The sequence below is a fragment of the Rhinopithecus roxellana genome, chromosome 8 (assembly GCF_007565055.1).
Source record: "Rhinopithecus roxellana isolate Shanxi Qingling chromosome 8, ASM756505v1, whole genome shotgun sequence".
In the NCBI taxonomy this organism is placed as follows: domain Eukaryota; kingdom Metazoa; phylum Chordata; class Mammalia; order Primates; family Cercopithecidae; genus Rhinopithecus; species Rhinopithecus roxellana.
In genome coordinates, this window is record NC_044556.1 from 7,379,795 (window position 1) to 7,401,654 (window position 21,860).

A 21,860-nucleotide genomic window follows, 5' to 3' on the forward strand; every position below is an offset into this window, starting at 1 on the left:
CCCCCAGCGGAAGCCTGACATGGTGGGCAGCACTGAGACCCGCGTGTGGCTGTTTTTCCGACACATCTGTGCCTATGGGAAAGTTCAGTGTGTAAATTAGGCACAGTAAGAGGTTAACAACTAACAGCAACTAAGAATAGAACAATCATAAAACACACAGTCATGAAAGGTCTGTCATCGTGGTCCTTGCCTATTTTTGGACTGTGATGGGGGTACCCGAAACCTCAGATAAGGGGGGCGACTCCACTATCTGGGCTGTTGCAGGCGAATTTGCCGACTCCTACTCTGAACAAAAAGACCTGGCTTCAAAATGAGCGTCCAAAACACCGCCCAGGTACCAGGTACCAGGCAGGGGCCATTAATTCTAATTCCTCAGCAGGGCAGGCACTTAGGCAAGGGCGCCATATGCTGCTCTATCTCACAACACAAAGCCTCAGCATCCCCGAGAAACATGCAGAGGCTGAAATATCCAGAAATCTCAGACCAAGGTGCTCAGTGAGTGGCATGTGTCCGACTGCCAGGGTCTCCTCAGTGGGGGTCACTGCCACGCCCCCTACATCCCTCCTGGGACTGGGGCTCAGCGGGAGCTGGTGCTTCCCAGCCTCCCCACACAGACAGGTCGGGGTGCAAAGGCGCCGCAGGGCAATGGCAGAGGGGTGCCTCTGAGGTGAGTGCCATGTATCAGGGAGAGCGCTGGGGTCGCAGATGCCACGTCCACTTCCTCCTCATGCTGGGAGGGCCCCTAACTTCACAGAGGTGGGGACACGGAAATGACAGCACTGGGGAGGGGATGACTCACAGTTCTGATCGGAGTCCTCGATCAATATCCTTAATTTCTGAACACAAAGCTGAAAAAACGAAACAAACAAGGCTGGTTAATTCCTCTAAACCAAGGGTGAGTCCCAGGAGCCTTCCAGATTCAACCTTAACCTGGCCTAAGGCCCAGGGTCAGCCCCACCCAGCAATCAGAGCCCAGGAGGGAAACAAGCAGGGCCCACACAAGGCACCGGGGACAAGGGAGGCTCTGCTTCCCACGGGCGCATTACCCCACTCCTCAGTGCCCCACGCGTCTACCCCACAGACACACGATGGGGAGCCCAAGCAGGCTTGGGCCGGTAGTGCACACAGGACGCGGCCGTGCCCTCCTGAGCCCCAAGGATGGCGTGGGGGGGGCCAGCACCTTGGTCACAGGGTGGGCAAGCTCCCGCCCGTGGAAAGGCGTGGCCTCCGCAGCGTGGGATCCCACGGGCCCTGCCCTGTGCGGGACGTACCTGGATGCTGGCGCTGTGGTTGGGCATGCCAGAGGACAAGGAGATGAGCACTGCAACAGACAACCTGGTCAGCACTGTGGTCAGCACCACGGCCAGCGCCGACACTCCCTGAGGGCCACAGGGTGCCAGCAGGGTGCCGGGTGCAGGGATGGGAGCAAGGACAGAAATGCCACTGGGTTTGGGACCACGCATCCCAACTGTGTTTGCAAAAATCTAGCTCCATCGCAGGCCTGAGGTCAGGAACCTGCAGGGGCCCCCACCCTCACTGACAGGACAGCTCCCAGGCCTTAGCTGTTCCTGCAAACACTGTGGTTTACTTGCAACCCCTGCTTCCCTCTGGAGTCTGGAATCCTGGCAGGGGCCAGGCCCTGAGGCCACAGGACCAGACCCTATAGGAACCCAGGTGCTGGGTCTCTGGGAGCCTCCACGGTGACACTTCACAAATGATCATCACAGCTCACTGCTGGGGGATGAAGCACATCCTGTAGGACTTTACTGAAAGTAGGTTCTAGAAGCTGGGCCTGGCCTCCCCAACATCCCCTGAGCTGTTCCCCTTTGCTGACTCTGTTGCGTCCTTTGGGCAGGGACAGGCAGGCAGCAAGAAGCTGACCCTCAGAGCCCTGGCTCTAACAGCTTTAAAAGAAACACATGAAGCCAAGGAACTGCCAGGCACACGCAGGAACAGAGACTTGCTTTCCAACAAGCCAGTGGCATGGAATGAAGGCATACAGAGGACTGTGTGTGTGTGTGTATGTGTGACTCTGTGTGTGTCTGTGTGTAAGTGTGAGCGTGTGTGTGTTTTTCTTTTTAAGACGTGGGTTCTTCGAATCTAAGCTATGAGGACGCAAAAGCATAACAATGATCTAGGCTGGGCACAGTGGCTCACGCCTGTAATCCCAGCACTTTGGGAGGCTGAGGCAGGCAGATCACCCGAGGGCAGGAGTTCGAGACGAGCCTGACCAACACGGAGAAACGCTGTCTCTATTAAAAATACAAAAATAAGCCGGGAGTGGTGGCACATGCCTGTAATCCCAGCTACTCGGGAGACTGAGGCAGGAGAATCACTTAAAACCTGGGAGGCGGAGGTTGCGGTGAGCCGAGACTGTGCCACTGCACTCCAGCCTAGGGAATAAAAGAGAAACTCTGCAACCGCCCCCCCGCACCCCCCCCAAAAAGAATGATCTAATGGACTCCAGGGACTTGGGGAAGGGTGGGGGGTGAGTGATAAAAGACTGCACATTGGGTGCAGTGTACACTGCTTGGTGTTGGTGCACACAAATCTCAGAAATCACTACTAAAGAACCGATCCCTATAACCAAACACCACCTGTTCCCCAAAAACTACTGAAATAATTTTTCAATACAAAAAATACAAACATCTGGAAATGAATAACCCTGGGTGGAAAACCTACATATAAACGTAAATATGAATGAAGAAACGTGGCAAAGTAAACGCATACTCACGCTTGCAAGATTTCAGAAATGCCACACCCAACCTTTGTAGGAATGTTTTTTTCGTTTTGTTTTTTTGAGGAGTTTCGCTTGTTGCCCAGGCTGGAGTGCAATGGTGCAATCTCAGCTCACTGCAACCTCCGCCTCCTGGGTTCAAGCGATTCTCCTGCCTCAGCCTTCCGAGTAGCTGGGATTACAGGTGCCTGACACCAACCCCAGCTAACTTTTGTATTTTTTAGGTGGAGATTGTTGCCACGCTGGTCTTGAACGCTTGACCTCAGGTGATCCACCTCCCTCGGCCTCCCAAAGTGCTGAGATTACAGGCGTGAGCCACCACACCCGGCCAGGAGTGTTATTTGAATGTAAAAGTAGATGGTAATTATTCTTGTCTTAAAACAGGTATATAGATTATCCAAGTGGGAACAAATTTATTTTAAAAAGAAATGTAGGCCGGGTGCAGTGGCTCACGCTTGTATTCCCAGTACTTTGGGAGGTCAAGGCGGTGGATCACCTGAGGTCAGGAATTCAAGACCAGCCTGGCCAACATGGTGAAACCCCATCCCTACTAAAATTACAAAAATTAGCAGGGCGTGGTGGCGCGTGCTTGTAATCCCAGCTACTCGGGAGGCTGAGGCAGGAGATCTGCTTCAATCTGGGAGACGGAGGTTGCAGTGAGTGGAAATTGCGTCACTGGATTCCAGTCTGGGCAACAGTGTGAGACTGTCTCAAAAAAAAAAAAAAAAAGGGTCAGGCATGGTGGCTCATTCCTGTAATTCCAGCACTTTGAGAGGCCAAGGCGAGCAGACCATGAGGTCAGGAGTTCGAGACCAGCCTGACCAACATGGTGAAACTCTGTCTCGACTAAAAATATAAAACTTAGTCGGGCATGGTGGCGCGTGCTACTCAGGAGGCTGAGGCAGGATAATCGCTTGAACCCGAGAGGCAGAGGTTGCAGTAAGCTGAGATCATGCCATTGCACTCCAGCCTGGGTGACAGAGCGAGACTCCATCTCAAAAATAAAAAAAAAGAAAGAAAAGAAAAAAAAGAAATGTAGATGTGTTAATTATCTGAATTGTGCTAACTTTTTCACAATCAAGTGGTGTACCTTAAAAATACACCATTTTAAGGAGTCGGGAGCGATGGCTCAAGCCTGTAATCCCAACATTTTGGGAGGCTGAGGTGGGCGGATCACAAGGTCTGGAGATCAAGACCATCCTGGCTAACATGGTGAAACCCCATCTCTACTAAAAATACAAAAAAAAAATTAGCCGGGCGTGGTGGTGGGCGCCTGTAGTCCCAGCTAATCGGGAGAGTGAGGCAGGAGAATGGCGTGAACCCCGGAGGCGGTGCTTGCAGTGAGCCGAGATTGCACCACTGCACTCCAGCCTGGGCGACAGAGCAAGACTCTGCCTCAAAAAAAAAAAAAAAAAAAAAAAAAAAAAGTAAACTGTCAGCTATACCTAAGTAAAGCTAGAAAAAAACAAAAAACAAACGAGATGAGGTGCTGGCCGAGTGCAGTATCTTAGGCCTGTAAACCCATCACTTTGAGAGGTCAAGGCAGGAAGATGGCTTGAGCCCAGGAGTTCAAGACCAGCCTGGGCAACACGGTGAGACCCTGTCTCTACCAAAAATTCAAAACATGACCTGGGTGGGGTGGCATGCACCTGTCGAGGCAAGAGGACTGCTTAAACCTGGGAGGTCAAGGTTGCAGCAAGCTATGATTGCACCACTGCACACCAGCCTCGAGAGAGGCGGGGTCTGGCTCTGTCTGTAGCCTGGAACTCCCGGGCTCTAACGATGCTCTTGCCTCGGCCTGCTGAATAGCTGGGCCCTCACACCTGTAGAAGCTTCCGCTTTATCAATCACAAGGAAGTGCACCGCCCAATGCCCCGTCAGGCTTTATCAATCACAAGGAAGTGCACCGCCCAATGCCCCGTCAGGCTTTGGCCGACTTGGAGGAGCCCAGCTGAGACCACCGGGGACACTGGGCGTTGGCCCTGGTGCCCTGGCCCAGCCGGAGGCATGGATTCTGACTCTGCCTTAGAAAATATTTTTGTGGTAGATGCTGCTGCTTAAGTACTCACGGGTGAAACAATGTGCCGTCTCAGGAGTGCTTGGAAGTCTCAGAAAAAACGCAGCTTTGTGAGAGCTGCTGGGAGGCCCTGAGCAGCAGGGGCAGCATACGTGGGAGCAGGTGTGAGGACAGGCTTCCTCTGCAAATGCACCCTTCACGCCCAAGGGCTCCAGAGCGGCTGGGCTACTGAGCAGCTCCAGCAGCAAACTCCTGCCACCAAGGGCAGTGGAGGACCAGGCAGACGCGTGGCCACCTTGATAGCAGAGGCCTGGGGCGGCCTCCCAGCCAGCTTTCCTTCTCAGTGCCAGCAGGGGTGGTGCTCGGGGACACCAGGCCTGGTGCCCTCCTGTCCCCACCCGAGACCCCAACCTGACATGCCAGACCTTCCAGACGGGGAGAGTGCTGGTTCTCACCTGCAATCACAGTGTTCACACATTCGTACAGGAGGGACATGGCAGACGTGCTAAGGAAAGGAACACAGGGAAGCGGCATGAGGACTGGGGGCCTCATCAGACACGGTGACCCAATGCCGGCGGCTCAGCTGGAGACGGCCTCAGCCCCACAGCCTGGGGAGCGTGCCCTCAGGAGGGAGCCCACGCCCTGCTCTCCAAGGCCTATGGTGCTTGGCTGGTCATCATCTCACCTTCCTAGAAAAGGCACGTGAGAAATCCCACTGCAGCTACAGGCCCATGACGGCATCCGGGCAGGGATGGACCACCCACCCCTGACGGCCCATGAGCCCATGAACCCGTGAGATGGCCGTACCGCCCTCCTACTGCATCCTTACTAGGGTTTTTGTTTGTTTTGTTTTTGAGACGGAGTCTCGCTCCGTCATCCAGGCTGGAGTGCAGTGGAATGATCTTGGCTCACTGTAAGCTCCGCCTCCTGGGTTCACGCCATTCTCCCACCTTAGCCTCCCGAGTAGATGGGACTACAGGCGCCCATCACCATGCCCAGCTAACTTTGTTTTAGTATTTTTAGTGGAGACGGGGTTTCACCGTGTTAGCCAGGATGGTCTCAATCTCCTGACTTCGTGATCCACCCGCCTCGGCCTCCCAAAGTGCTAGGATTACAGGCATGAGCCACTGTGCTCGGCCTTTTTTTTCTTTTTTTTTGAAACAGAGTCTCACTCTGTTGCCCAGGTTGGAGGGCACTGCTGTGATCTCGGCTCACTGCAACCTCCGTCTCTCGGGTTCAAGCAATTCTCCTGCCTCAGCTTCCCTTGCAGCTGGATTACAGGCATGTACCAGTACACCTGGCTAATTTTTGTATCTTTTAGGTAGAGACGGGGTTTCACCATGTTGCCTAGACTGGTCTTGAACTCCTGACCTCAAGTGATCTACTCACCTCGGCCTCCCAAAGCGCTGGGATTACAGGCGTGAGCCACCGCTCCCAGCCCTTTTCTGTGTTTCAACATGTTCAGACACAGATACTCGCCACAGAGTTGCAGCTGCTTACAGCTTTACAGTTGCCTGTGGGCAGGGCCTCAGCCCGGGAGACGTCCGTGCCACGTGGCCTAGGAATGTGGTGAGCTTCACCAGCAAGGTGCGTGTGAGCGCACGCTACGCCGTTCACACGGTGAATTGTCCTAATGACACCCTTCTGTGAACGTGTCCTTGTTGCTAAGTGACACATGACTGCATCTGAAAGTCACGGCGATGGCGACTCTCCCTGTGGCCCACTCCACCCCTCCCCTTCCCTGCAGTGGGGGCTGGGGGGGGTCTTGGCTCCTACTCAGCACTTGGCCGGAGGAATTAAAGTGTCCTCTTCTAGCAACCAAAGGCAGCCTGGCCTGAAAAGGCTCCTGACATACGGTCCCATTTCACAACCTTGCAGTGCTGAGACCCACGAAGAAAACCCAAACGCCTCAAATGTCTCTAGCAGCACGGAGAAGAGTCGAGCGGCCAGGAACGCCACCACAGGCTTCCACTCTAGGACAGAGAGTCTGCTGAACATATGAGCCTTCCATCTTTCAGCTGCTTCACGCCCAACTCCCGCTGTACCCCGCTGGGGCCGGGCTGCCAGCCGCTCCAGCACTGGACCTCATGGAGCCAGCCCACCCCACCTCTCCCGCAATGGACCCCGTGGAGCTGGCCCACCCGCGCCGCTCCGACACTGGACCCGCCCGCCCCTGCCGCGCATGGTCTCCACTCACCTGTGGATGAGGTTGGTAAGGGGCTCAATGAGCTTCTTGCCCAGCCGTGGCTCCAAAGGAGTCAGAGCACCAAACTGCGGGGACAGCAGGGCCTCAGTCTCCCGCGGGGAATGCACCACACAGGGTGAGGAGGCCGCATCCCCGGGCAGTACTTGCCAGCTTGATGATCTTGATGAGGACCCAGTTGTTGGTGGAGGACGTCATCAGCTTGAAGAAGAGTGGGGCCAGGGACAGGTAGTTCTTAGGGTTCCGTCTGGCCAGCTCGCAGATGACGTTGACGGCAGCCGACTGAACCCCTGGGGAACAAGCGGTCCTCATGAGCACGCCTGCCTGCCCTTCCGCTTGGAAAACCGTCCTACGGTCTTCCTGGTCTGCGAGGAAGCTCTGGGGCCTGCGCCAGCTCTCACTCAACATGGCCCTGGCTCTGCCACCTCCTCCTGGTGACAGGGACAGCAGCTACAGGCCTGTTCCTCCAGGGAACAGGCCACAGCAGCCAGTTCCTGGCGCTGAGAAAGCATTGCTCGGCACTGTTGCCAGGCACAAGTGCGCCCGAGCGTCACCACGCTCAGGATAGCCTGACAGTGGCCTTCTGAGTGGGGGTTTCAGCAAGAAGGGCTCCAGAAACAGCTGCCCAACCACTGGGGCTCAGGGAGCCTTCCTGCTGCATCTGTGCCCAGCACTCCAGGGAGAAGCTCGCCCATCGGGTCCCGTGCTTAGAGCTGGGTCTCCCTCCTACACGCAGGGCCTCGGGATCCCTGTGGGCTGGCTCTGGAGTCCGCCAACCATGCCTGCTACACGCCAGAGGCTTCACACACGCAGCCCACAGGGAAACTCAGTGAAACCGAATTTGAAGCCACATCCCACAGTCACCACATCACAAATATACAACAGTCATGTGAGGTGGAGGCGGCTCCTGTGAGGGACATATGGTCTAGACCATCGCCTGCCCTGCAGAAGGCGCCCCCTGGCAGCACTGGTCCTACAAGGGGCCGGCGGGGTGGGGGGTTCACCTCTGCTCAGGAACACACCAGGCTCACCAGCTGCCACATTGGATCTTACTGCCCCCACCTCCAGCACCTCCCTCCCAGCTGCCCCAGCGAGGGGAGGCCCAGCCACCTCCAGCCGGCACGCTCCTGGACGGAGCCCTCCACCGCTCCCCGCAGCACCCCCCAAAACACGCCACCACATCTTCCCAGGGTACCAGCTGAGCCCCCACCCCCAAGCCTGAGGTTTAACTCAAATCCACAAACCAGGGTCGGGGTCCTCCAGCTTCTCCTTCAGCCGGGGAAAGGCGGGGCGCAGTGACTCCGGGTACTTCAGGAACACCTTGTACATGATCAGCACGGCCTTCTTCCTGATGTAGGGCTTGGTGTGCGACATCTGTGGGGCAGCGGGCTTCAGCCTACACGGGTTTTCCGTGCCTCATCCCTGCTCACGCCTCTCCCCGCCACCCTCCTCCACAGGGAGAAGATGTCCTCCAGCCCGAGGCTGTGGCTGCACACCAGCCCCAGAGGCCAGAGAGCAGCATCTTAGATGGCATGGAAGCCGGCCTCCCTGTGCCCTGACTCAGGCCTGCCCTCCAGACTAAGCCCTTCTCCTGAGTGGCCTTCCTGCCCCAGGGTCCTGGGTCCCACAGTGGGAGGAGGAAGGCTGGAGAGGAAAGTCATGCTGGGAACACAGCCTACAGCCCAGCTCCCCATGGCTGTGCCCTGCAGCTGCTCAAGTTCCCTGGCGGGAGCCCTCCCATCTATGAGGCTCAGGGAGCTGCCTTGAACTGCCTGGTCCTGACAGAGCCACCCCATGACGGGGCGCTGACATCCGCCTGCTCGTGGGCTCCCCACTGCTTTACTCTAGAGAAGCCGACACTCTGTGAAGGCCAGAGTCAGTGTTTTCAGCTTCGTGGGCCAGATGGCCTCTGTCGTGACCAAGCGGCTGTGCCCTTCATAGCCAAGGCCACTGGAGACGACATGACACATGGAAAGAAGGCACAGCCAGCTGGATTTGGCCCTGGGCCGCAGCCCGCTGATCCCTGATCTAGAAGCTCCGCAGGCTGTGCTGACAATCTCCAAGACCATCAGCCACAATCTAGACACTGCTGGGCAGAGAGGCAGCCACGCGGGGACAGCACCCATCGGCCACGATCTAGACACCTCCGGGCGGACAGGCAGCCACGCGGGGACAGCACTTCCCAGGGAGGAAACCACGTCCTTCCACACCGTTAATCTGGCTGCTGTTTTTTACATGAAAAGGAACAAATGTCTCCCTCATGAGCTGGAGATTAAGTCAAGCACAAAACAGATGTTTCTGGGGCCAACATTTCCAGGGGCTTCTCAGGTTTTAGACTGTCACAGCCGGGGGTGTAGCCTTTGACACGTGGAGTGGCAGGGAGGAGTCCAACTGTGGTCAGGGATGGAGGAAAGAGGACCACACAGAAGCCCACTGGCAGCTCAGACAGGAGCCACTGTCAGACCTTGGGGCAAACATCCCCCACCGGGCCTGGCCCATCAGGGAGACCCTGCTCCTCCTCTCGGCAGGATGATTTCAAACATAAACTCAAGACACGCAGGAATCACAGCGGCCCAAGAGCCGCCCCACCAGCTGACAGTGATTTGGTTCCCATCCCAGGTAGGCCACACACCAGGGACCCCGGCCGGTTTCCTCATGGCCAAGCTTCCCTGGCACGCCACTCTGACCGAGTTTTTCCCCAAGCAGACATGCAAACTCACCAGTGTCATGATGTCGTTTGCCAGGTCTCTGGCAAGGTCTGGGGTGACGAAGCAGGACAGACCCGTCAGTGCAACGCCTGTGTCGTACTGGCTGGGGCTGCTCAGGTCCTGGAAAGCGACAGAGAAATGGCCATGGCCAGGATGCTCTGGGCGGCACGTCCGACGCCTGGGTCACAGGGAGCAGCAGGAGCGAAATCCTCCCAGGATGCCCCAGGACTCGGCATATCCCCTTGGGGGACTCGCCATATCCCCTTGGGGTGCAGCTGTGCCTTATCACCCCTGCTGCAGAGGGGTCTGGAGCTGAACTCAGACGAGGAGGAACAATTTAGAGCCCATGGAAGACACTGTCACCAAGAAAGGAGCCGGGATGGGCACGGCTGGGGACACTGAGGTCTGAGGCACAGCCTAGAGGGCTGTGTGTGTGGCAATCAGCTGAGTTCCCTGGCTCCTCCTGGGTGGGCATGCCGGGCAACAGTGAGGTTTGAGGCACAGGCTGAAACACTCTGTGGGCGGGAATCAACTAAGTTTCTTGGCTCCTCCTGGATGGGCAGGGCTGGGGACAGGGAGGTCTAAGCCACAAACTGAAACACTCTGCGTGGGAATCAACCGAGTTTCCTGGCACCTCCTGGGACAGAGGCACTTGTCACAAGCCACTGCAAGTGTGGGGAAGGGCCACCACGGGTGCAGGAGCAGGGCCTAAAACCAGGGCTGCCCCCACCCATCACTGGCAGCTCCCAGTCCGCAGAGACGGTGCTGCTGGGCCTGGCACAGAACAGGCGGGAGACGCACCCCGCAGGACGGGGCCCTCAGAGAGCCTGCTTCCATTCGGGGTCCCTCTCCCCAACAATTGAGGGGAAGGGCCCAGGAACAGCTTCCGTGGGCCCCTCTCCAAGTTCAGCTGGCAGCTGCCCCCGTGCTCCCCTGGACTCTGCCCCAGCTCTTCACTCCTGCAGTTCTCACCAAAACACGGCATCCGCCCCAGCTCCTGTCTCAGCACTTGGGGAAATAAACCTTCTCTTGGTATCACAAACCTGCTCTTGGGGAGAGATTTTCTTAAGGAAACGCCCAAGACTCCATCTATATATGCATCTATCAAGATCCGTTTTCAGGGTTAACATTCTGTAGTCAAAATATGACAAGGCCAGCTTTTTTTTTGAGATGAGTCTCACTCTGTCCCCCGGGCTGGAGTGCAGTGGTGTGATCTCAGCTCACTGCAACCTCTGCCTCCCACGTTCAAACAATTCTCTGCCTCAGCCTCCCAAGTAGCTGGGATTACAGGCGCATGTCACCACGTCCGGCTAATTTTTGTATTTTTAGTAGAGATGGGGCCAACTGGTTCTTTTGAAATGACATAGTGGCCGTCCACAGTGGTTCACGCTTGTAATCCCAGCACTTTGGGAGTCCGAGGTGGGCAGATCACGAGGTCAGGAGATCGAGACCATCCTGGCCAACATGGTGAAACCCCGTCTCTACTAAAATACAAAAAATTAGCCAGACATGGTGGTGCACACCTGTAGTCCCAGCTACTCGCGAGGCTGAGGCAGGAGAATTGCTTGTACCAGGGAGGCAGAGGTTGCAGCGAGCCGACATTGTGCCACTGCACTCCAGCCTGGCAACAGAGCAAGACGCTGTCTCAAACAATAAATAAATAAATAAAATAAAATAAAGTAACACAATGAGTTGGAAGCGGTGGCACACACCTCTAATCCTACCACTTTGGAAGCCCAGGGGTTCGAGATCAGCCTAGGCAACATAGTGAAACCCTCCCTGCCTCTACAAAAAATACAAAAAAATCAGCCAGGCGTCGTAGTGCATGCCTGTAGTCCCAGCTACTCAGGAGGCTAAGGTGGGGAGATCGCTTGAGCCTAGGAGGTTGACGCTGCAGTGAGCTGCAATCGCACCACTGCTCTCCAGTCTGGGCAACAGAGCAAAACCTTGTCTCAAAAAAAAAAAAAAAAAAGTAAGAAAATAATGATTTTTTTTTTTTTTTTTTTTGAGACGGAGTCTTGGTCTGTTGCCCGGGCTGGAGTGCAGTGGCAGGATGTCAGCTCACTGCAAGCTCCGCCTCCCAGGTTTATGCCATTCTCCTGCCTCAGCCTCCCAAGTAGCTGGGACTACAGGCGCCCACCACCTCGCCTGGCTAGTTTTTTTGTATTTTTAGTAGAGACGGGGTTTCACCGTGTTAGCCAGGATAGTCTCGATATCCTGACCTCGTGATCCGCCCGTCTCGGCCTCCCAAAGTGCTGGGATTACAGGCTTGAGCCACTGTGCCCAGCCGATTTTTTTTTTTTTTTTGAGACAGAGTCTCACTCTGTCACCCAGGCTGGAGTGCAATGGGGCGATCTGGGCTCACCACAACCTCCACCTCCTGGGTTCAAGCGATTCTCCTGCCTCAGCCTCCTGAGTAGCTGGGATTACAGGCATGCACCACCATGCCCGGCTAATTTTGTATTTTTAGTAGAGACTGGGTTTCACCACGTTGGTCAGGCTAGTCTCAAACTCCCAACCTCAGATGATCCACCTGCCTTGGCCTTCCAAAGTGCTGGGATCACAGGCGTGAGCCACCACACCAGCCCAGAAAATAACTGTAATTAAAAAACAAGCCAGGCATGGTGGCTCACACCTGTAATCCCAGCACTTTGGGAGGCCACGGCGGGCGGATCATGACGTCAGGAGATCAAGATCATCCTGGCCAACACGGTGAAACTCCGTCTCTACTAAAAATACAAAATATTAGCCAGGGATGGTGGTAGGTGCCTGTAGTCCCAGTTACTCTGGAGGCTGAGGCAGGAGAATGGCGTGAACCTGGGAGGCGGAGCTTGCAGTGAGCCGAGATTGTGCCACTGCACTCCAGCCTGGGCGACAGAGCGAGACTCCGTCTCAAACAAACAAACAAAAGAAATGAAGGCTGGGTGCAGTGTCTCACGCCTGTAATCCCAGCACTTTGGGAGGCCGAGGTGGGCGGATCACCTGAGGTCGGGAGTTCAAGAGCAGCCTGACCAACATGGTAAAACCCCATCTCTACTAAAAATACAAAAAAATTAACCAGGTGTGGTGGTGCACCCCTGCAATCCCAGCTACCTGGGAGGCTGAGGCAGGAGAACTGCTTGAACCCAGGAGGCGGAGGTTGCAGTGAGCCCACATCACGCCACTCCTCTCCAGCCTGGGGAACAGAGCAAGACTCAGTCTCAAAACAAAACAAACACACAAACAAAAACGACACAGTGGACTGCGAACATCCGGAGCACGTGACCCTACACAGAGGAAGCAGGTGCTAACTGGCCGAGCCAGAGCCCCACAGGCACCACCGGCATCCGAGGCCAGCCAGTGGCAGGCACCGGGTCAGAGCCACGCCCAACACACAGGGCCTAACAGCTCCAAGCACCTGGCAAGGCAGTGGTGGATATAAGTCCCCAGTGAGGTGCTCACACAGGGATCCGGCCATCCGAGCCCATCAGCAAGAGACACAAACCTGGGCCCAACATGTGGCCCTCCTTGCTGGGCAGCTGCCACCTGGGTATCCAGGGCGGCCGGAGACCTCCACCCTCCTCCCTCCCAGTTACCACCTGCAAAACCCGCTCCCATCCTCCTCTCAGTGGGCCAGACTCCCACCCAGGCCCCTCCTGCTACGCACTCCAGCCACCCGCATGGCCACAACCCAAGACCCCATGGCATCGAGGGCACATGTTGCCCGCGGCCCAGGCGGGATGCCCAGCTCCATAATCTTGCCCACAACAGTGAGCCCAGTAGAGCCGACAGTCCCAGGACCTGCACCACACCCTGTGCTGGGCATCAGTCACTGCCAGTACCCCCACATCTGTGCCTCGGCATGCTGGGAGTCCCCAGCCCAGGTCGCCAGGTCACCCTATGGGGTCAACAACACAGTCACAGGGTCCTGCCCTTGCACATGGACATTGGAGAGCCGGGCCCATGGCCTCTGAGCTGCGGTCTAGGGCCAGAAAGGGGCCAGGTGCCCATGAGAAAGGTGGGCCTGATTCTCCAATACCCCAACCCCTCCATCGAGAGGGAGGAACCAAACGTGTTCAGAGCTCGGGGGCCAAGGAGGACCTTTGCTACCCAATGGCCTCCGTGACCATTTCAAAATGCAACATTTACATGGTGCTGAAAAAGGCACCTCGTGGGACTCAAAAGAAACCGCAGGCAGGAAGCACCCCACATGGGGAGGGAAGGGCCCACAGCTACAGCAGACACTACCATAAGGGGAGAAGGGAAGAAAGGGGGCGACTGCAGAGGCCAGCCTCGAGTGGACCCTGGAGCCCCATTTGCCGGCCCCTCCACATGGTGAGCGAGGGAAGGGGGCACCGCACCGCCCAGCATCCCTCCACCTCACAAGTCCACTAGGGAGCGCAGACTCAGACCCACCGGGCCACCTCTCCATGTCTGCTGGGAAGACTGTGGCTGCAGAAGCCCTGCTCGCACTCAAGGGGGCCACAGGTGCCTGCTGCCCACAGGAAGACCAGCGTGGAAACCAGATGCTCCGGCAGGGGATAGGCTGCACTCAGCACAGAGCGGCCCGGGCCGGGGAACACCTACCTTACGGATCTGATTGGTGGTCAGCATGATGACGTCGGTGCCTTCGTGAAAGCTCTGGGAAGCAGCGAGGTAGCCGATTCGCTGGGAGAGAACAGACGAGCACATCAGAGGCTGGGCACCTGCAGCCTTCAGGAGCTCCCAGCTCTGCTCTGCAGTGTCCGCACCAGGCAATGCCGGTCCAGAAGCAACGCCCCGCAGCCTGGACGCGGGGGCCACCAGCAAGTGGGAACCAACACACATTTGAAAACCAACCCAGATTTCTTCAAAATTCCAGAAGGAAATTCCCAGAGTTTGGAATATGTATGAGTTTTTTTTTTTCTTGGAGACAAAGTCTCGCTCTATTGCCCAAGCTGGAGTGCAATGGCACGATCTTAGCTCACTGCAACTTCCACCTCCTGGGTTCAAGCAGTTCTCCTGTCTGAGCCTCCCGAGTAGCTGGGATTATAGACGCGCGCCACCATGCCCTGTTAATTTTTGTATTTTTAGTAAAGACAGGGTTTCACCATGTTGGCCAGCCTGGTCTCGAACTCCCAACCTCAGGTGATCCACCTGTCTCAGCCTCCCAAAGGGCTGGGATGACAGGCCACTGAATCCACCTCGGGTAACAGAGCAAGACTCCATCTCAAGAATAATAATAATAAAAATTGGCCGAGCATGGTGCCTCACACTTGTAATCACTCCCCCCATCCCACCAGCCTCGCCGTCCCGGAACCTCACCTTGAAGGTGAACTTGGAGGCACTCATCACTTCTATGATGTTGAAGGCGGCCCAGCTGATGTCGTATCCCAACATCTGTAACTGTTAAGGGACGCACAGGAAATTGCACTCACAAGCCAAAGCGGAGACAAAGGGTTTGAGAAGTAGCATGAAGCACTCCCTCCCAGCACAAGGAACAGACTCACTCACGGTCAACAAACCACCCAATACACACCCCTGAGGCCTTTAATTTCCTGTTTTGACAAACGACTGTGACGTTTAAAAGCTACAGAGACAGGTTAATGACAGGCACTATAAAGAGGCACAATGTCTGCAATTGGCTAACTGGCACTTATGGGTACTAACTACCACCCCTTGGCGAATCGGCTCCTTGAAATAGTTACGAGACGAGCAGCAGCATGCGGGACCCCGCACAAGCCCTTCGTCTCGCTACCTCCTACGGGAAAACAGGCCAGAGGGAGGAGTGCCTGTCCCCAGCTCACGCACTGACCTGGAACTGCAGCCAGGAAGGGAGCCAGCCCAGGAAGGTCCAGGGCCCCAGCTCTCCCCACTAGGCGTCCTGGCGCAACCTGTGGTGGGAGCCGAGACTGCAGGCAAGGGGCGTCCCTAGTGAACCCCACCCAGAAGAGGACCCCATGGGGCTCCCTCGGGGCTACCACCAGGGCCTGTGGGTTGCCGCCCTCTGGCCTGTTTGCCAGTCATGTGACAATCACGGCTCTCCGCTCCAGGACTCTGGGTTGGCCCTGAGTACCTCACCGACAGCGGGCGGCGCCAATGACTGACAGGTGGACAGACAGGCTGATGAACAGGGGGACACGCGCTGAGAGTGAAGCAGCCCGACAGTGGTGGGCGCGGGCCACCGGGAGACACTTACATACGTCAGCTTGCAGACCGCGTTTGCCTTCACCGCGATGTTGTCCTGCTTCAGCTCCTGCTTGATCTCATCGATGCACTGAGAGATGTATTTTGCCTATAATGGAGGATAAACATAGACATTACAAACATCTAGCTAAGATGGTTGGAATACTGATTCCAGGCCAGGAGCGGTGGCTCACGCCTGTCATCCCAGCACTTTGGGAGTCCGAGGTGGGCAGACTGCGAGGTCAGGAGTTCGAATCATCCTGGCCAACATGGTGCAATCCCATCTCTACAAAAAATACAAAAATTAGCTGGGCGTGGTGGCGCACACCTGTAATCCCAGCTACTCGGGAGGCTGAGGCAGGAGAATCATTTAAACCCAGGAGGCGGAGGTTGTGATGACACCACTGCATTCCAGCCTAGGTGAGAGAGCCAGACTCTGCCTCAAAAAGAAAAAGAAAGAAAGAAGCCAGACAGCCATAAGAGAGCACACCGTGTGATCCACTTCTATGAAATGCCCAGAAGAGGCCAATCCAGAGACAGAAAGGTGATTTGTGGGTGCCAGAGGCTGGGGAAGGAGACGGGGAGGATTCACATTCTTTCTAGGCTGAGAATGTTTTGGAACTTGGCCGTGGTGGTGGCACACAGCATTCCCCTACACGTGCCCCGCTGTTTGCCTACTCCTTGGTGGACGAACGTGTGGGGCCTTCCCACCTTTGGCCAGTGTGACTCTCGCTGCTGTGAACACTGTGCTCAGGTTTTGGGAGGATGTGTCTGGATCCCCCTGGGCCTGCTCACTAAATGTGTGTGTCTCCAGAACACCCTTAAGGATAGTTCTGACCCAATCGAACTCAGGTACGAGGTCCAAATGGCAGACAAGGTTCCCAAGAGACAGGCAGGCATGAGCCGCTCAACATGGATGGCACCAGAGACAAGCCGGGTTGACGCCATGCTGGCCCCAGAGACAACCCACCCCACCTGGGAGGAGAGAGAGGAGGGAGCAGCAGAGGCTTGGAGCACCTCCCTCCGTGGATGATGAGGCCCCCACGACAAGCCCTCCTAAAGCACAGGAGCCCTCTCTCCATCATCCGACAACAGATCAGGAGTGACGGCTGCCTGGGCCCCATCCTGCCGGCCCCTACTTCGGGATGCAACATTCCTCCTGCTGTTCCCACCAAAGGCAAGGATAGCAAACCCACCCCATCGCACTTCTGTCCCCAGTCCCACTGTAGCTGGCCTCGAAACAGCCCCAGGAATACCCACCACTCATGTGTCACCCAGGACCACACCCCAAGCTCGGCTGCCAGCTGCACCGGGCGGGGAAGGAGCCACAGCTGTTGGGGAGTGGGGGGCTGGGGGGAGCACAGACACATAGTATTTTCCTGAATGTTTTACGATCCAACTCTGTACAACGGAACAAGTGTCACCCGATCCTCCAGACGGGCTTCAAATTACTACACCTCGCCCCAGGACTGTGCTCCCATCCCCAGAGCAAGGGTAACTCGCTCCTCCTGCTCAAAGGGTCAGGACTGTGGATTTATAAGGGAAAGAACAAAAAGACCATCACAGGCGTGGAGAGGTCAGGCCCTCACGAGGGCAAGGGGGTGGGATGTCACCCAGCGTGGCTGCCGTGGAAACCAGCCTGGGAACAAAAGGACCATCACAGAGTGGAGAGGTCAGACCCTCACGAGGGCAAGGGGGTGGGATGTCACCCAGCGTGGCTGCCGTGGAAACCAGCCTGGGAACAAACGGACCATCACAGGCATGGAGAGGTCAGGCCCTCACAAGGGCAAGGGGGTGGGATGTCACCCAGCGTGGCTGCCGTGGGAACCAGCCTGGGAACAAAAGGACCATCACAGGCGTGGAGAGGTCAGACCCTCACGAGGGCAAGGGGGTGGGATGTCACCCAGCGTGGCTGCCGTGGGAACCAGCCCGGGAACAAAAGGACCATCACAGGCGTGGAGAGGTCAGACCCTCACGAGGGCAAGGGGGTGGGATGTCACCCAGCGTGGCTGCCGTGGGAACCAGCCTGGGAACAAAAGGACCATCACAGGCGTGGAGAGGTCAGGCCCTCACGAGGGCAAGGGGGTGGGATGTCACCCAGCGTGGCTGCCGTGGAAACCAGCCTGGGAACAAAAGGACCATCACAGCGTGGAGAGGTCAGACCCTCACGAGGGCAAGGGGGTGGGATGTCACCCAGCATGGCTGCCGTGGGAACCAGCCTGGGAACAAAAGGACCATCACAGTGTGGAGAGGTCAGACCCTCACGAGGGCAAGGGGGTGGGATGTCACCCAGCGTGGCTGCCGTGGGAACCAGCCTGGGAACAAAAGGACCATCACAGGCGTGGAGAGGTCAGGCCCTCACGAGGGCAAGGGGGTGGGATGTCACCCAGCGTGGCTGCCGTGGAAACCAGCCTGGGGTTCTTCCACCGTTCCATGTGGAGCTACTGCCCCGGCAATTCCACTGCTGGGCGTGCACCCAAGGGGATGGAAAGCAGGTGTCCAAACAAAAACAAGCACACGAACGCACATGGTAGCACCATTTATGGCGGCTTGAAACAGGAACGGCCCCCACGCTCACGGCTGATGAATGGATACACACAACGTCTGCACCAGTCAACTTGCTTGATTTTATTGATTTTTTTTGAGACAGGGTCCCACGCTGTCACCCAGGCTGGAGTGCAGTGGTGAGATCACCGCTCACTGCAGCCTCCACACCCCAGACTCCAGTGATTCCCCTACCCAGCCTCTCAAAGCACTGGGACCACAGGGGTCGTCACCACGCCCAGCCACTAGTCAGCCTTCTAGAAACTCGGCAGTTGGTCGCAACCCTGGGACTCCTTCCTGGCTTTTTAACTGCTCATCAAGTCCAAGTAGCTCCTCTCAGACCAAGCCTCACACAAACAAACATCTTTTTTTTTTTTTTTTTTTTTTTTTCCAGACGGAGTCTCGCTCTGATGCAGGCTGGAGTGCAGTGGAACGATCTCGGCTCACTGCAACCTCCGCCTCCCGGGTTCAAGTGATTCTCCTGCCTTAGCCTCCTGAGTAGCTAGGATTACAGGGGCACACCAGCACGCCCAGTTAATTTTTGTATTTTTGGTAGAGATGGGGGTTTCACCACGTTGGTCAGGCTGGTCTTGAACTCCTGACCTCAGATGATCTGCTCACCTCAGCCTCCCAAAGTGCTGGGATAACAGGTGTGACCCATCGTGCCCGGCTTGAAGAAAATAATTTATCAGTTGGGGTATGGAGACATGATCCAGACCCAGAAGATTATATTATAAACATAGATTTAAATTATTTGAAGGTAGCCGGGCGCGGTGGCTCACGCCTGTAATCCCAGCACTTTGGGAGGCCGAGGCGAGTGGATCACGAGGTCAGGAGATTGAGACCATCCTGGCTAACACGGTGAAACCCTGTCTCTACTAAAAATATTAAAAACAAATTAGCCGGGCGTGGTGGCAGGTGCCCGTAGTCCCAGTTACTTTGGAGGCTGAGGCAGGAGAATGGCGTGATCCCAGGAGGCGGAGCTTGCAGTGAGCTTGAGTGTCACTGCACTCCAGTGACACCCAGGCTTGAGTGTCACTGCACTCCAGCCTGGGTGACAGAGCAAGACTCTGTCTCAAAAAAAAAAAAAAAAATTATTTGAAGGTATAATGTGGTTATACATGATACTTTCTATAAAAACAAAGGGAAATTAGAGGAACAACATGTGAAATTTCTCAAATACCTCAGCTAGTTCCACACCAAATTCACACTTCACCACACAACAAGTGAGACGCTAAAACACTGATGCTGGTTTCAGCATCTACTTAATTCTAGGATGTAATTTGGAACACAGGATGCATATTTCCTTTATACACTAACTCCTCAGGACTACAGTAACACAGGCCATTTAAACCCTAGATACACAGGAGAATTCCCTGGGGTACTTTTTTTTTTTTTAATCGAGCCTTCCTCTGTCACCAGACTGGAGTGCAGTGGCGTGATCTTGGCTCACTGCAACCTCTGCGTCTCGTTTCAAGTGATTCTCCTGCTTCAGCCTCCCGAGTGGCTGGGATCACAGGCATGCACCACCACGCCCAGCTAATTTTTGCATTTTTAGCAGAGACAGGGTTTCACCATGTTGGCCAGGATGGTCTCGATCTGTTAACCTCATGATCTGCCTGTCTCGGCCTCCCAAAGTGCTGGGGTTACCGGCGTGAGCCACCACGCCCGGCTTTTTTTTTTTTTCTTTTATTGAGACAGGGTCTTCCTCTATTGCACAGGCTAAAGTGCAGAGGCCTAATCACGGCTAACTGCAGTCTCAACCTCCCAGGCTCAAGAGATTCTCCCGCCTCAGCCTCCCAAGCAGCTGGGACTACAGGTGCATGCCCCCATATTAAGCTAAGTTTTTAAATTACATATATATACACACATATATATACATATTTTTGAGACGGAGTTTTGCTCGTCGCCCATGCTGGAGTGCAGTGGTGTGATCTCAGCTCACTGCAACCTCCGCCCCCCAGGTTCAAGCAATTCTCCTGCCTTAGCCTTCCCAGTAGCTGAGGTTACAGGCATGTACTACCACGCCAGGCTAATTTCTATATTTTTAGTAGAGACGGGGTTTTGCCATGTTGGCCAGGCTGGCCTTGAACTCCTGACCTCAAGTAATCCCCTTACCTTGGCCTCCCACAGTGCTGGGATTACAGGTGTGAGCCACCACACCTGGCTGGCACTTTTTCTAGTTTTAAAGTTCTAATTCTCAGTCCTTCGCCTCCAATGAATGAAGTCAGCATCTTGAGACCACGGAGGCCGCCTGGTCACAACCTCAGCAACTGATTCTCAGGTGTTGTCCAGTTCAAAGACCCCTCGACACATCCCACGGTGCTTTCCACGTGGCTGCAAGGCTGAGGGACGCCGGGCTGCTGAGCTGCATGCAGGCTGAGGGCCTGGGAGCTCACCCAGCTCATGAGAGCAAAGCCCGGCCCCCTTCACCCCACTGGGGGCTCTGAGGGGTTTTTTCTTTTCTTATTTCAAACCGTTTCGCTCTTGTTGCCCAGGCTGCAGTGCAATGGTGCGATCTTGGCTCACCGCAACCTCCACCTCCCGGGCTCGAGCATGGTTCTCCTGCCTCAGCCTCCCAAGTAGCTGGGATTACAGGCATGTGCCACCACGCCAGGCTAATTTTACATTTTTAGTAGAGACAGGGTTTCTCCATGTTGGCCAGGCTGGTCTCAAACTCCTGACCTCAGGCGATCCGCCTGCTTCGGCCAAGGCCTCCCAAAGTGCGGGGACTACAGGAGTGAGCCACCACGCCCGGCCTCTTTTTTCTTTTTTTTTTTTTGGAGACGGAGTGTCACTCTGTCGCCCAGGCTGGAGTGTAGTGGCTCGATCTCAGCTCACAGCAAGCTCCGTATCCCAGGTTCACGCCATTCTCCTGCCTCAGCCTCCCCAGTAGCTGGGACTACAGGCGCCCACCACCTCGCCCGGCTAATTTTTTGTATTTTTAGTAGAGATGGGGTTTCATTGTGTTAAGTCAGTATGGTCTTGATCTCCCGACTTCGTGATCTGTCGGCCTCAGCCTCCCAAAGTGCTGGGATTACAGGTGTGAGTGAGCCACTGCACCCGGCCATGCCAAATTTTTGTATTTTTGCGTAGAGACGAGGTTTTTGAGGCCCTGTCTCAAAAAAATCAAAAAATAAAAAATTAGCTGGGCGTGGTAGCACATCGTGTAGTCCCAGCTACTCGCGAGGCTGAGGTAAGAGGATTGATTAACCCCAGGAAGTCAAGTCTGTAGTGGGCCGTGATCGCAGCCCTGTACTCCAGCCTGGGCAACAGAGCAAGACTGCCTCAAAAACAATAAAAAGAGAAATACATGAAGATGCTGCCACAGCCGGGCACGGGGCTGCACCTGCAATCCCAGCACTGTGGGAGGTCGAGGCTGGTGGATTGCCTGAGGTCAGGACTTCGAGACCAGCCTGACCAACATAGAGAAACCCCCATCTCCACTAAAAACACAAAATTAGCCGGGCGTGGTGGCACATGCCTGTAATCCCAGCTACTCGGGAG

The 21,860-nt window shown here is 55.7% G+C and overlaps 1 protein-coding gene across 2 annotated transcripts in view; it reads right to left on the reverse strand.

Moving 5' to 3' along the window:
• Nucleotides 1–21,860, reverse strand: part of AP3D1 (adaptor related protein complex 3 subunit delta 1) — a 49,874-nt gene that overhangs the window by 20,591 nt on the left and 7,423 nt on the right. For both annotated transcript variants that reach the window (XM_030935653.1, XM_030935652.1), the window contains exons 2-11: nucleotides 15,823–15,918; nucleotides 14,949–15,029; nucleotides 14,232–14,312; nucleotides 9,678–9,785; nucleotides 8,202–8,331; nucleotides 7,108–7,247; nucleotides 6,952–7,025; nucleotides 5,210–5,259; nucleotides 1,272–1,321; nucleotides 800–848 (exon numbers count right to left, since the gene is read on the reverse strand). In XM_030935653.1, the coding sequence (XP_030791513.1) occupies nucleotides 800–848; nucleotides 1,272–1,321; nucleotides 5,210–5,259; nucleotides 6,952–7,025; nucleotides 7,108–7,247; nucleotides 8,202–8,331; nucleotides 9,678–9,785; nucleotides 14,232–14,312; nucleotides 14,949–15,029; nucleotides 15,823–15,918 (859 nt within the window). The remainder of the gene's footprint in view (nucleotides 1–799; nucleotides 849–1,271; nucleotides 1,322–5,209; nucleotides 5,260–6,951; nucleotides 7,026–7,107; nucleotides 7,248–8,201; nucleotides 8,332–9,677; nucleotides 9,786–14,231; nucleotides 14,313–14,948; nucleotides 15,030–15,822; nucleotides 15,919–21,860) is intronic.